The 13,098-nt window shown below is 36.6% G+C and overlaps 2 protein-coding genes across 21 annotated transcripts in view; one reads left to right on the forward strand and one right to left on the reverse strand.

Moving 5' to 3' along the window:
• Positions 1–903: 903 nt before the first annotated feature.
• On the forward strand, positions 904–3,975 carry cUnh11orf58 (chromosome Un C11orf58 homolog). Its single transcript, XM_081372124.1, has 5 exons — positions 904–1,092; positions 1,644–1,727; positions 1,837–1,897; positions 3,168–3,277; positions 3,407–3,975. Exons 1-5 carry the CDS (start codon positions 1,036–1,038, stop codon positions 3,602–3,604), a joined length of 510 nt encoding a protein of 169 aa, XP_081228250.1. The 5' UTR covers positions 904–1,035; the 3' UTR covers positions 3,605–3,975.
• Positions 3,976–4,111: 136 nt separating this feature from the next.
• plekha7a (pleckstrin homology domain containing, family A member 7a) overlaps positions 4,112–13,098 on the reverse strand; it is an 87,264-nt gene continuing 78,277 nt past the window's right edge. For all 20 annotated transcript variants that reach the window (XM_081372488.1, XM_081372505.1, XM_081372500.1 and 17 more), the window contains 8 exons: positions 12,863–13,048; positions 11,053–11,149; positions 10,855–10,940; positions 9,976–10,194; positions 7,138–7,293; positions 4,940–5,073; positions 4,731–4,861; positions 4,112–4,634 (listed from right to left, as the gene is read on the reverse strand). In XM_081372488.1, the coding sequence (XP_081228614.1) occupies positions 4,612–4,634; positions 4,731–4,861; positions 4,940–5,073; positions 7,138–7,293; positions 9,976–10,194; positions 10,855–10,940; positions 11,053–11,149; positions 12,863–13,048 (1,032 nt within the window). In that variant the 3' untranslated portion in view covers positions 4,112–4,611. The remainder of the gene's footprint in view (positions 4,635–4,730; positions 4,862–4,939; positions 5,074–7,137; positions 7,294–9,975; positions 10,195–10,854; positions 10,941–11,052; positions 11,150–12,862; positions 13,049–13,098) is intronic.

Raw genomic sequence — 13,098 nt, forward strand, 5'->3', positions numbered from 1 at the left:
TTAGCCTACCATTTAGTACGGAAAAAAAAAAATCTTACTTAAGATATTTACTTGCTTACTTATCTCTATTTTTGGTGTTTATTTTAAATTAGACAAATCTGATATTATTTTAATCTCCAATATGTTATTTAACAGTTGATATGGTTCTTTACTGCTTCGCTAACTAGCAGAAGACTAGCAGTGTCGTAACACCGTTACAATGAGCCCCATTAGAACTATGCTATTCTATTTTATACTTTTATGAATTCTATTGAGAAAACATGAGAAAAAGGCGAAAAAAGACTGAGAGTCAATGCTCGGAAATTATTAACTATTATTATGTTTTGAACTATATTTTGTATAGCAGTGTTTTCCGGTGTGTTCGTTGTCAAACTCAAAAATTATTTTATTTTTAATTATTAAAAAATGCCATTATTTTATATGGAAAAGTTAATCATTTTATTTAATTGAGAAAATATTTTAGTTTTTCTTGTATATTTTTTTTATTAGATCAGATAGCATTTTAAGCTGGCATATCATGGTCACTCATGTTGCAATGCCATGTCCCCCTGTTACAATGTACCCCACCGATGGGGCATGTTGTCACATTTCACTTCCATTCCATTATTCAAAAACAACAACAAAAAAAAAAAATAGAGACAGGGGAAGATATAGTCCATAAACATACTAAAATCACCCCAAAAGTCCATTAAAATAATACAGTACAACTACATCTCGTAAACACATTCCCTTATGGTGAAATAGGCTACACACAAAAAAGACTTCAGCTCATATTTTTGAAGACCAAAAATCAACTAGGTTTCAACTATGCTGTCTGTCTATATGATGGATATGGTTAATTGGTTTGTTGAAAACAAACACACAAAACAATAGGTTAAAAGTTAGCCTCGTAGACTCGATTTTGCGTCGTTGTAACTACAACTTCCAAGATGCATTGCGCGCAGGTTCTCGATAGCTGCTAGCTGCTATGCTAGTTAAACGGTGAAGCAGGCAGACAGTGGTTGATTTGACCACTGTTGTTCAAAACCTTTGATAATGAGTTCTTCAGACGAAAAATGTAAAGGCACAAAACGACCCGCATCTCCAGATGAAGTATGTGATTTCCATCATCATGTATTTTTGAATTAACGTTAACTACAGCAGATCTGGCATTTTGGTGTACCAGAAATGTTAGCAGATTGTTAGCAGTGGGTTGCAACTATTTTTAAATGTTAGTCGTGTGCCAAAGGAGTTACACATGCATCTTACTAGTGGATTATCTGCCTTTTTGGTACTTTATTCTGCTTTGGCTACAAAGAAATTTGCATAACTACTGTATCTACTGTAGATAATTCAGTTCCAGGTGATATGTTAAGCATTTTCTGCATTCATAGATAAACGTATTATATATATATATATATATATATATATATATATATATATATATATATATATATATATATATATATATATGTGTGTATATGTGTGTGTGTGTGTGTGTGTGTGTAATGTGCATATATATATATATATATATATATATATATATATATATATATATATATATAGTTTTAGAAAAATCTTTATTTTATTATTAGAACTAATTTTAAAGTGCTTTTCTGCAACACTAATGAATCAACTGAATCTGTTTTAACCTGTTAATGCAGACAGGATCCACAAAATGGACATCAGCAGATTTAGGGACAGACGAAAGGAAGCAGAAGTTTTTGAGGCTGATGGGAGCAGGAAAGGTACATTTCTTTCTGTTATTAAATCATCTCAACTGTTTCAAACAATTATAAACTAATTCGAACCTGAACATCACACATTCTTGCTTCAAATGTTTTCATGCATTGGCAGAAAGAGCACACTGGACGCCTTGTTATTGGGGATCACAAGTCAACGTCCCATTTCCGCAGCGGTGAGTCTCTAGGGTGGAAGTGAAGGGTTGCTGGAAAGTGATTGCAGTCTCCTATTGTGTTGGATGAGACACTTCAAAATCCCCGGTTTTATGGGGGCTGGATCAGATGACATCCTAACGCCACATATCCTTTTCCCTACAGTGCAGCTTTAGAGAACATGCTCTGACCTTTAGACCAACCACCGGTAATGTTCTGTCATTTACTGTGCACTTAGGACTACGTTACAATGCAGTGTACACTTGTAAAATATAAAACAACTATCTTATTCCAGTTTCTTATTGATATACGCCGTGTGAAACAAACCATGAGGGAGACACTTTATTTTTATGCAAAAATGCTTGAAATTCTATCAATGCTATGTTTCTATTTGATGCTATAGCATCATCAGCATTAAAGCAAAAAATGGCATAAAATACACACACTCATTTTATATATATAATGAGTAATGTGTTTAATATATTTGAAGAGTTCAGATGCAAAAACCTCTTAATGCCATCTGAAATTTCCTCCTAGAGTGATCATTTTTATGAAGCTTGTATATTTAAGTTCAGTAATTTCACTTAAATGGCAATGAAAATTACCTATTAATTGCCATTTAAATGAAATTATTGAAATTAAATATACGAGCTTGATAAAAATGATCATTCTAGAAGAAAATTTCAGATGGCATTTAGAGGTTTTTGCATCTGAACTCTTGTGTGTATTTTTGCCATTCTTTGAACACAACAATTCTAAATTTATAGCAAGAAAAATAAATAATTGTTATGGGAAATCTATATCATCACCATCAAAGCAAAAGTGGCAAAAAATAAGCCATCACACTTGTCATATTTTATATTTTAAAACTGTATATATTGCCAATTTTGCTTTGAATATGAATATGCAGTTAATATAAAGAAATGAATATACATAGGTGTGTGTGTGTGTATACAGTATATACTACATAACTATATCTATATACATACATGTATACATATATATATATATATATAAAAACAGTAGTCAACATTTGAAGTGGATCAAAACCCTTCATCAAAGTTATACATGAATTTTGAACAATACCTGTTCTTGTATTAGGACAATTTTGATGAACTTTTTTGATTCATTTCAAATGTTGACTACTGTTTATATATATATAGTATACTTTTTGCCAATTTTTGCTTTGATGCTGATATAGCAATAAAAATTGATATGGGCAAATACTAACAAGTATGATGGCCTTTTATCGTTTGTAATGATGTTATATTGTATTTGTTTGTGTGTCTGTAGGGTCCGAGGATCAGAAGATTAACGCAGAGCTTGAACACCAGTACCAACAGGGTCTGGATGGGAAGATGTCAGGGAGAAACAGGAGACACTGCGGCCTGGGCTTTAGTGAGGTGTGAGCACTCTCTTATAAGCTGTGGTGTGAAATCATGTTGATACTTGAGATTTTCATGTTGGGAATTGTAGAATGTAAGCAAATGTTTTGATGATTTGTTGTGAACTGCTGTGCTTCCTTTTCACAGCCCGATCCCCCCGCTGAGAGTCCGAGCGCTGCTGTGCCAGAGAAGCCGGACAGTTCAGAAAAGGCCAGTGAACAACCATCAGAACCACTCAAGGAAGAGAAAACCCCTTCTAAGACAGAGCTCAAGAAACAGGAGGAGCACACAGACTCAGAGGACAAGAAAAAAACGTTTAAAATGGCATTTGTAAAAGCCACATAAATGGCTTTTTTGTTGTTGTTGTTTTTTTTTTTTGATCTCGCAAAATGGATTTTAAAAAAAAATGTATTACGTCTGTGCCATGTTATTTGGACTTGCTTGAACTTGTTGAGAACTGTTTCTTCTCTACAAATTAAATAAATAATTCCTTCAAGAAAGGAAATCCGGTCTCTGTCTACTCAGACCTTGAAATTTCATATGAACACGAGGATGAGCAGAAACTGAGGTTATCATGAAACTGAGATACATTAAGTTGCAGACAAAATGTCCATTGTGTGTATTAAGTCAATGTATGAATATCAATAAAGCGAAAAAAAAATTCTGCGATTGTGATTATAAAACTTTCCGTGTGTGTGTCTATATATATATGTGTGTATATACATGTGTGTGTATATATATATATATATGTGTATATACATGTGTGTATATATATATATATATATATATATTTATTTATTTATATAATATGCCTGCAAACAATTATGAAATTAGACAATTTAGAAGTTGAATAATGGTGTATCTGGAACTGATGTTTTAATATGATGAAAAGCGACATGTAAAAAGTGTAATAACTTTGTGACATACTTTATTTAGAGCATGAGCTCTCTATTGTCTTTCAAAGTATTACAATTATGATATTTAATGATGACTCAAATGACATGGAAGATGACAGCTTACTTGAGTTTTGCAGAATGGAAACACTCAAAAGTATTTTACAATCAAAGGTACCTTTAATAGTATTTATTAAAATACATAACACAGCAAACAATTAAGTACATTATGTCACAATTACATTTTAACAAAACATATTGTCATGCAAAATAAACAATTTTCGATGTTATAATATTGAAACCGTAACTGGCATTGACCAGTAAAATGAATAAAAACATATAAAACGTTCTGAACATCAGAGACCCTGAATGATAGAATGTGAATTATAAATATTTGGTACAAAAACCCCCCACAAAAATATTGTTCTTTGGATTCCCAAGAAAGCGTATCAACACAATTTAGCTCTCGGACATGGCTTTGGCTGCAAAACAAAACATTAAAATTACTTTAAAATGTCAGGACAATATTGTCTGTATGATAAAATGTTCAATATTCCCGGCGTTGGCAGATGTCTCACCTATGACCTGCTTCCTCTTGATGGAGGCCTCTGTGGCGAGAGCACGAGGAACGCTCATGATCCTCTCCTGATGATGAAGAGCATTATCCAGCTCAGTGAAATCGATCTGCTCCGCATCCATAGACTTCGAGCTGAAACGTCACAACGGAAGACTCAACATCTAAGCACACAGTCCATTTACATGTTTGCATCTTATTTTTCCAGCGTACCTTGACTTAGACAGAAGGCTTTTTATCTTTGCTACGGTGCGAGAACGAACCTCCTTCTCTTCTGGAGTCAGCTCTTCATCTGACTCCACGTCCATGAGCCGCTTTGGGATGGGCACCTTCTGTGGTGTAGACAGCTGAGGCGGGACAGGGGGTAAGTTCAGCCATGACCAGTGTTGGGGAAATGCATTACAAGTAACGCGAGTTATGTAATCAGATTACTTTTTGCAAGTAACTAGTAACACATTACTTTTAAATTTACATCTAAGATACTTTTTCAAGCAAGTGATGCAAGTTTATTTTCCCATTTATTGACTGACAGCTCTTTTGTCCTCCTTCAATAATTCTGTCCACCTTCAATAATTAAATAAAACAGGTACACTTTATGTATTTAATCTCACTTTATTAACCACTGTCTTTGCTACTTTGTACACCGACGCATGTATCATTCCTATTTTGCACCCGCGCACAGCGGACTTTTCCCTCCACAGACGCACGTCGGTAAATTAGGGAATGAACTTGCGCTCCCGGGGGCGGTTCAGCGAAAAGAGGAGGCGTGTTCAGGCACAAACGTTCCCTGGTGCTATTTTGCAGTTCCAGAAAACAATTCCGCCACAGACCAGGAGAAACCTAGTCTAAAGTCTAAGGGTAGACCTTAAAATAAGGCTATTTTAAGGGCGCATGCTTGGCCATAATCAATGTAGCGTGTGCACAAAGTGCATGCACTTTGCTTATCTCATCTACACACAGATTTTTATAAAACCATACATTATTACGAGGAAAAATATTCCACACGAGGGAAATCATTGTTGTGTCCATGAAGATGTGAAAAAATAGGCATAAATCTAGCTTACACATTTACCCAAATTATTATACTCCTGTTTAACCGAAGCTAATTTGGGTGTGTTTCTCCATCCCCAATGTCACTTCTCTGTGTTTTACGGCCCTGACGAGAACGTCGGTCTCCTCGGCTGTGAACCGCTCCTGGCAAATCCGCCGTTATAATAGCAATCCGCCATGGAACAAGCGCGCCTGCTCTTAAAGGGAATGTGAGATGTCGCTCTGATTGGTTTATTTCACGTTACGCCCAAACCACACCTATGAATAATGAAGCTACTTCAGAACAACCCATTTTAGATTTGCGTCGGGCGCAAGAGTCATTTATCGCGCCGGTATAATAGCAACAGCGCCCGAGATCCGCCCACAAATTTACTTGCGTTTCGCGCTTGATACTTGCGTTTCAGATTGTTAAAATAGGGCCCATGGTGTGAAAGGGCCTTTACATTTGCCAAAACCTTACTTTTTATTGTTATTAAAAGACAAATATGCAAGCCAATGCAATTAGTTACTTTTTTAGGGCGTATCGCAATATTGTAATGCATTACTTTTAAAAGTAACTTTCCCCAACACTGGCTATAAAAGCAGAGGAATCAACAGGGTTTATCTCAAATCAAAATCTCAATTACTTATTAGTTATAATTAACTATAATTGAACCCTATAAATCTTACTGTATCATATATGCGGATGCACATATAAACATGATCAAACCTTCACTGACAAACCCGTTATACACAATCTTCTGTCGTCTGTTTGATAGTTTATACTGTTTTAGCAAATAAAAGGTCTTGTAGTATAATACAAAAATCGCCCTCCTTCAGGTCCTGGCTTTTTGCTGTGAAATGTTTTACTTATTTTTAGTAAATGTAAAAATAACTTAGTAATATTTCAAAACAAACACTTACTGGACAGAAGAAACTCAGTTACTTAATTACCTATACATATCAAATAAGTAAATATGTAAATAAAAAAAATTTGCTAAATCGTAAATAACCAAGATATATCAAGTAAATAAATTATTAAATAAATGAATAAATCCAATAAGTAAATATTTAACAGGGCAATTAAGAAAATAGTATTTAATTCATATTCATATTCTTAGTTAGTTTGGGCGTCTGAATAAAATCAAGGTGTTTTTTTTCCTCATTGAGTATGAGCTTTGTATTCCTATTATATCAACCATAGAATCCTGATCTATCACATATGATACTCAACAAAAAAAACACATATGCAAACTTTTTAAAGTCAGGCTCTATACAGGGCTAAATCCAGCGGGGAAGGATTGAACTGCTTGAATCAGGTGAATATGGTTTTAAACATTCGAGCACTGGATGCAAGCAAACATAACAAAAATTTGAAGTACCTCTTGGGTAAGATCGAACTCAAAGTCCACATGCTCCAGCTCCTGTTCGCTCATTGGCCGAGCCTCAACCGTCAGCCATTCATCTGATGCCGGCTGCTGAGATTTGTCGAGTAAGGTCTGTTTCGGTCGCTGCAAATCAATGACTTTTTCCCATCCCTACTAGGGCGAAGACAACAATATACAATATTTAGGCAACACACACTACACAATTCCTCTGGAAATTAGCCTTGATACTGGATTTAAAACCTAATATGGGTCAGACACACAATATCTTTGCCATATCACAAGGTGACTAGGGGACTGATACCAATTGTGAAATTATAAATGGTTGACCGATCAACTGGTCCAAACAAGCTTTTTGTAATGTCTGTAGTTAACAGTTTGTGGAAAATCAAATGAGAGTAAGTAAAGTCTGTCTGGCAGCCATTTGTATGCTTTTGTAGTTCTCCTGCACTTAAATTTAAGCCTGAAGAGACAGGAAAATAAGAGGGAAAAACAGTTATTTACTTACAGGCGTTATTGTGTCACAGTTACAAATCAAACCCATCACCAAATTACAACATGCTGTGGAACTTTGTAGTTGAACACATCTAACCATGCATAACAGCTTACAATCAACATGAACAATTAAACGATCATGCAAAACCATCCATTCATTCTTACTTAACAACTCAGTTGTCAGTTAACTGCAATGAAAAACAAGGCATTTAGACATCTTCTCATTTTATTTGTGCCTTTAGTGCAAACCTCAAAATGCAGACGTTGGTGGATTGATGTACATTATATTTTCTTAGTTGTGATTTAATGTTCCTTCTGACAAACAGGCTAACAGTGATGAAGGTGCTGGTGTGGTTAAAGACCCCATGAAATGCCATGATGGGTGCAGTCTTCTGTCCTGTAGATTGTACATTTGGGCTGTAAGTCAAATTTAAGAGTACACTAGTATATAGATGGCCTTAAAGCTAACAGACAAACTGCGATTTTGATTTCATGGAGCCTTCAAAGAAGAAAATTCAGCCAAATATCTACAGAGGCATTAATGTAAAGGGGATTTTATTGGTTTAGAGGAAAGTTGTGTTAATTGATAATTATGTCAAGTTGGTTAGTTTGAAACTAGGGTTAGTAACTCAAAGGTTAGGGTTAGTAACCTTTCTCATTGGCGGCACAATTTATAGAGAAGCGAGTGAACTTTTTCCATTTTCACTGAGTTGGCCAAACTGAAATTGGTGTTAGGATGATATCAGTTATAACTGAATGATAAAAAATGTTAGAATGGTGTCAATTGTCCCATGATTCAGTGGGCAGCATGACTCACGAATATTTGTGAGCCGAGTATTGCATTGGTTTTTCAATTGAATTAAGTGCTTGATTGTAAAAGTATTTCCCAAATGCAATTGGGAAATGCGATTGAATGCAAAAATGTGATCGAAGTAATCAATCATTAAATAAAAAGTCAGTCAGAGACATAGTTTAGAGCAAGTGAGCAACAAAAATACCTTTGGATGCACCATGATTTAAAAAAAGACAAAGGTGATTTTGAGCAAAGAAAACCCAAATATCAGTCAGCTCCTGCTGATTACTCTGATTACAGTAAACTGAAAGGTGGTCAAGCGTTTGATTGGGCCAAACACTCTTTCTGACCCACCGACTAATGCTTGCTAATTTCCTACCATTAGCAAACAAAGCAGTTGACTAAATGAGTGCAAGCTCTCATGGCCAATCAGCAATGTTTTACCACACTATATGGGCAATAGAGTTCATCAGTCGGGCTCCGGAAGTAAAAATCCCATTCATTTTCTCCTTAGGGGAATTGATTTTTAACAATAATGTATAAACCGTTCAAGACAAACCTAAGGAGAGCTAAGAGGTTGTTAATCAAATGCTTTTGTTGAAGCCATCAGCCCAGGTTATTTCAATGTATTTTTGAACTAATCGCATTTAACAGCGGAATATATATATATATATTATTTATTTTTTTGCAAGAAATGTAAAATATGTTGTTTCTATACATACAATCAGCATCTTTAAATCAATAGTTTTATATATACTGTATCCATCATTTTTTATTTGATTTATCATTCGCAATGCTTTATAACTCTTAAACGCAGACGTTTTAAAAATCCCTACGGCAAAAAATGAATGGGAAAAGTGCGTCCGGAGCCAAAGCCGCTTAAAAAGTGGGCAGGCACTGGTTGCACTCCTCGGTTTAATTTGAAGTCATTCTCAGAGTGTTTCAGCTGGAGCTGGATGATCAGGTTAGAAAGAAGAGGCACTTCACTGATTTCTTCTTCTATAGGAGATGAGGATTAAGAGTCATTGCACACAGAAATACCTTCATACCCAGTTAATTACAATAATTAATTTGTTGTTAAGACGAGGCAGCAGGGTCAGTAATTCCCACCGTAATATCTTCATACAAAATATAGCTTTACAAATTTTTCCAGAAAATATATTCCGATTATTTAATAAATAATTTAGCGAATTAACATTCGAGAAAACAGGCATTAAAATGTTCTAAAATCCATTATGAGAGATCAGAAAGGCAGTCAGGGAAAGTGTTATCCTTTTCTCTTCACGTTCAAATATTCACAAGTCTGTGCAGGAAAAGCCAGGCGTCCTTTGCAGGACTGTAATCACTCCATGTGCCTGTCCACATTCTGGCCAATCCCTAAACACACCCACAGCACGGCCCCCGTCCCACCCACGGCCTGTTAATGTAAAGCTGTGCTTTGTTCACGGGGTAAAACGTGTGTTAGCATGTTAGCTTTGTGTTTTGTGGCCTTATGGGGGAAAGCCATATCGAGGGTCCCTGTGTTTATTGGGTAGGGAGTAACGTACGGATCCTGGGTCGGAGCTGACAGGTCGAGTGGGGCCGCGGGAGCCGACGGGCTGTCGCTCACCCTGACTCAAGTTACGTTTGCGTTCACGCACTAAAGCTTTCTGGTGCCTCTTCATTCTCTCCAGCTGCTCCTCCACACTCATCCTCCCTCTCTGAGGCTGGTGATCCGGCTGGGACTCTCCCAAACACAGCCGCTCCAAGGCACTCTTTGGTCTCTCCTACATGAGACAGGAAAAAAGAGTCAACTTATTCTACATCTGGCCTTTTCAAATATTTAGAAAAAGTACCACAATGCACAAGGATAACAGTTACATTGCTTACAGGACCACAAAAAAAGGGGGTAAAAGAAATAACATACAGGATCTATATACTTTGATTATAACATGTTGAATATGAAAATATAATTCAAAATAAAAAATATAAAATTACATAGATTATATATATATATGAATATGTGAATATATTAATTAATTTATAAATATTCAAAATATAAATGAATATTAACATGAAATATTATTTTATACACTTACATAATTTATTGTATATAAATACAAAACCGGTCAAGAGTTTGGAAGCAGCTGTTTCCAACACTGATAATAAATCAGCATATTAGAATGATTTCTGAAGGATCATGTGACACTGAAGACTGGAGTAATGACGCTGAAAATTCAGCTTTGCATCACAGATATAAATTATATTATATTAAAATAGAAAACCATAATTTTAAATTGTAATAATTTTTCACAATATTACAGTTTTTTCTGTATTTTTGATCAAATAAATGCAGGCTTGATTAGCATAAGGGACTTCTTTCAAAAACATTTGATCTGTACTATAATAAATGAATAATGTTGGTTTTACAGAAATCTGTTGCTCACCATTGTGGATAACACTGAATCTCCTCTCCTCTGTGAGCAGAAGGCCACACCGTACTGGTTTATTCTGGACGAGGAGCCTGACAGACCTAAGTCATCACAAAAATATAACTGGCATTGGTTAAATGGCATTTTAGCCCTATAAAACATAAGGTGTCTTGGAAATAACCCGAATGATCAAAATCTATAATAATATTTGACCTCTTCTTTGGAGAGTCAGGTAGCCTGGGTCCACCTGGTCTGTCCCTTGTCCACTTCCAGGAAGCTCTGGTTCACTCAGGTAGGACCGCAGTTCCACCTATAGCCCAAACATTTTAAATGGCGAGCATTCAATCACAATGCAAAGACTAAAGTGTTATGGTTACATGGATGCTAGGTGTATAAAGTAAGTATAAGGTGAAACTTCTTTGAAAGACATTCAACTATTCAATAAATATCTAGTTTAGTCATGAAACTCTAGAGGGCGCAGGCTGAACGGTCCTTTAGACACAATCTTCAAGCAATCACACCATTACCGCATGTCACATGCTGATTGGCCTCTGCTGATCCTGCAGCCAATGAGATTGCTTGCTCAACATTTTAATAGTCTGGTTCATTGTTTGTCCTGCAGTTCGTCTGAAACCCTCCACCTCCCCCAGCTCCACCTGCCTAGATCTGCTACGGGATTTGATTTATGTATGTCTATTTATGCAGCAGCGGCATCTCTTACATGCTCACATCAGCGTGTGTGTATCTATTAGCATTAGCAAGTCCATTCTTGCTCTGCAGCAGCAGCAGAGATAACCAACAGCAGCAGCAACAGATCTAGTCTGCCCAAACCAAATACATGAACACAGTCATATTCAAAAACATGATAAAACCATTCAGAGAGTTGTCATTATTGAACTACATTTTTTTCTTTTTTGTACATGTGGAGTTCAGTGAGACGAATGACAATCAGGGCCCTATTTTAACGATCTGAAACGCAAGTATCAAGCGCGAAACGCAAGTAACTTTGTGGGCGGATCTCAGGCGCTGTTGCTATTATACCGGCGCGATAAATGACTCTTGTGCCCGACGCAAATCTAAAATGGGTTGGTCTGAAGTAGCTTCATTACTCATAGGTGTGGTTTGGGCGTAACGTGAAATAAACCAATCAGAGCGACATCTCACATTCCCTTTAAGAGCAGGCACGCTTTTTCCATGGCGGATTTGCTAGGAGCGTTTCACAGCCGAGGAGACCGACGTTTTCGTCAGGGACGTAAAGCACAGAGAAGTGACATTGTATGGGGACGGGAGAAACACACACAAATAAGCTTCGGTTAAACAGGCGTATAATAATTTGGGTAAATATGTAAGCTAGATTTATGCCTATTTTTTCACATCTTCATGGACACAACAATGATTTCCCTCGTGTGTTAATGTTTTTCCTCGTAATAATGTATGGTTTTATAAAAATGAAAACTGCTGCGTCTGTAGATGAGTAGATGAGATAAGCAAAGTGTATGCGCTTTGTGCACACACTACATTGATTATGGCTAAGCATGCGCCCTTAAAATAGCATCTGAATAACATGCGCAACACGCCACTGACTTTAGACTAGGTTTTTCCTGGTCTGTGGCGGAATTGTTTTCTAAACCTGCAAAATAGCACCAGGGAACGTTTGCGCCGGAACACACTCCTCTTTTCGCTGAACCGCCTCTGGGAGCGCAAGTTCATTTCCTAGTTTACCGACGTGCGTCTGTGGAGGGAAAAGTCCGCTGTGCGCGGGTGCAAAATAGAAATGATACATGCGTCGGTGTACAAAGTCAATTGCGCTGGGTGCAAGATAGGGCCCTCAGTGTTATTTTAGTAATATTTAAATACTATTATATTGTTTATCTTGTATTTGTGTTGTTGCTAAGGCAACATTTCTAATTTTCCTTTATGTTTTTCAAGGTTGAGTTTTCAGCTTTATTTAAATGACAGAAAATGACTTTTAATAGTTTTAGTAAACAACAATAACACTGATGAATGAGTGAGTTCAATTTACCCTGCAATCTCCGTTAATGTAGCTGCTCTCTCGGTCCCGTTTCCTCTCATCAGACTGTCTTTTGAGGCCACGAACAGAAGTGTGTCTGATGACCGATGTTTCTTTAGGTAGGGGCGGGACAACAGGCGGTGTGTCCTCATCATAGTGGAGAGGCAGAGGTGGTCTGGGTGGAGCGTCATCCTCTTCCTGAAAACCAATATTACGCACTTTTAGCAAGAGCCTTGTCTGAGGTAACT

This window comes from Scardinius erythrophthalmus (assembly GCF_964197995.2).
Source record: "Scardinius erythrophthalmus genome assembly, chromosome: 8".
NCBI lineage: Eukaryota > Metazoa > Chordata > Actinopteri > Cypriniformes > Leuciscidae > Scardinius > Scardinius erythrophthalmus.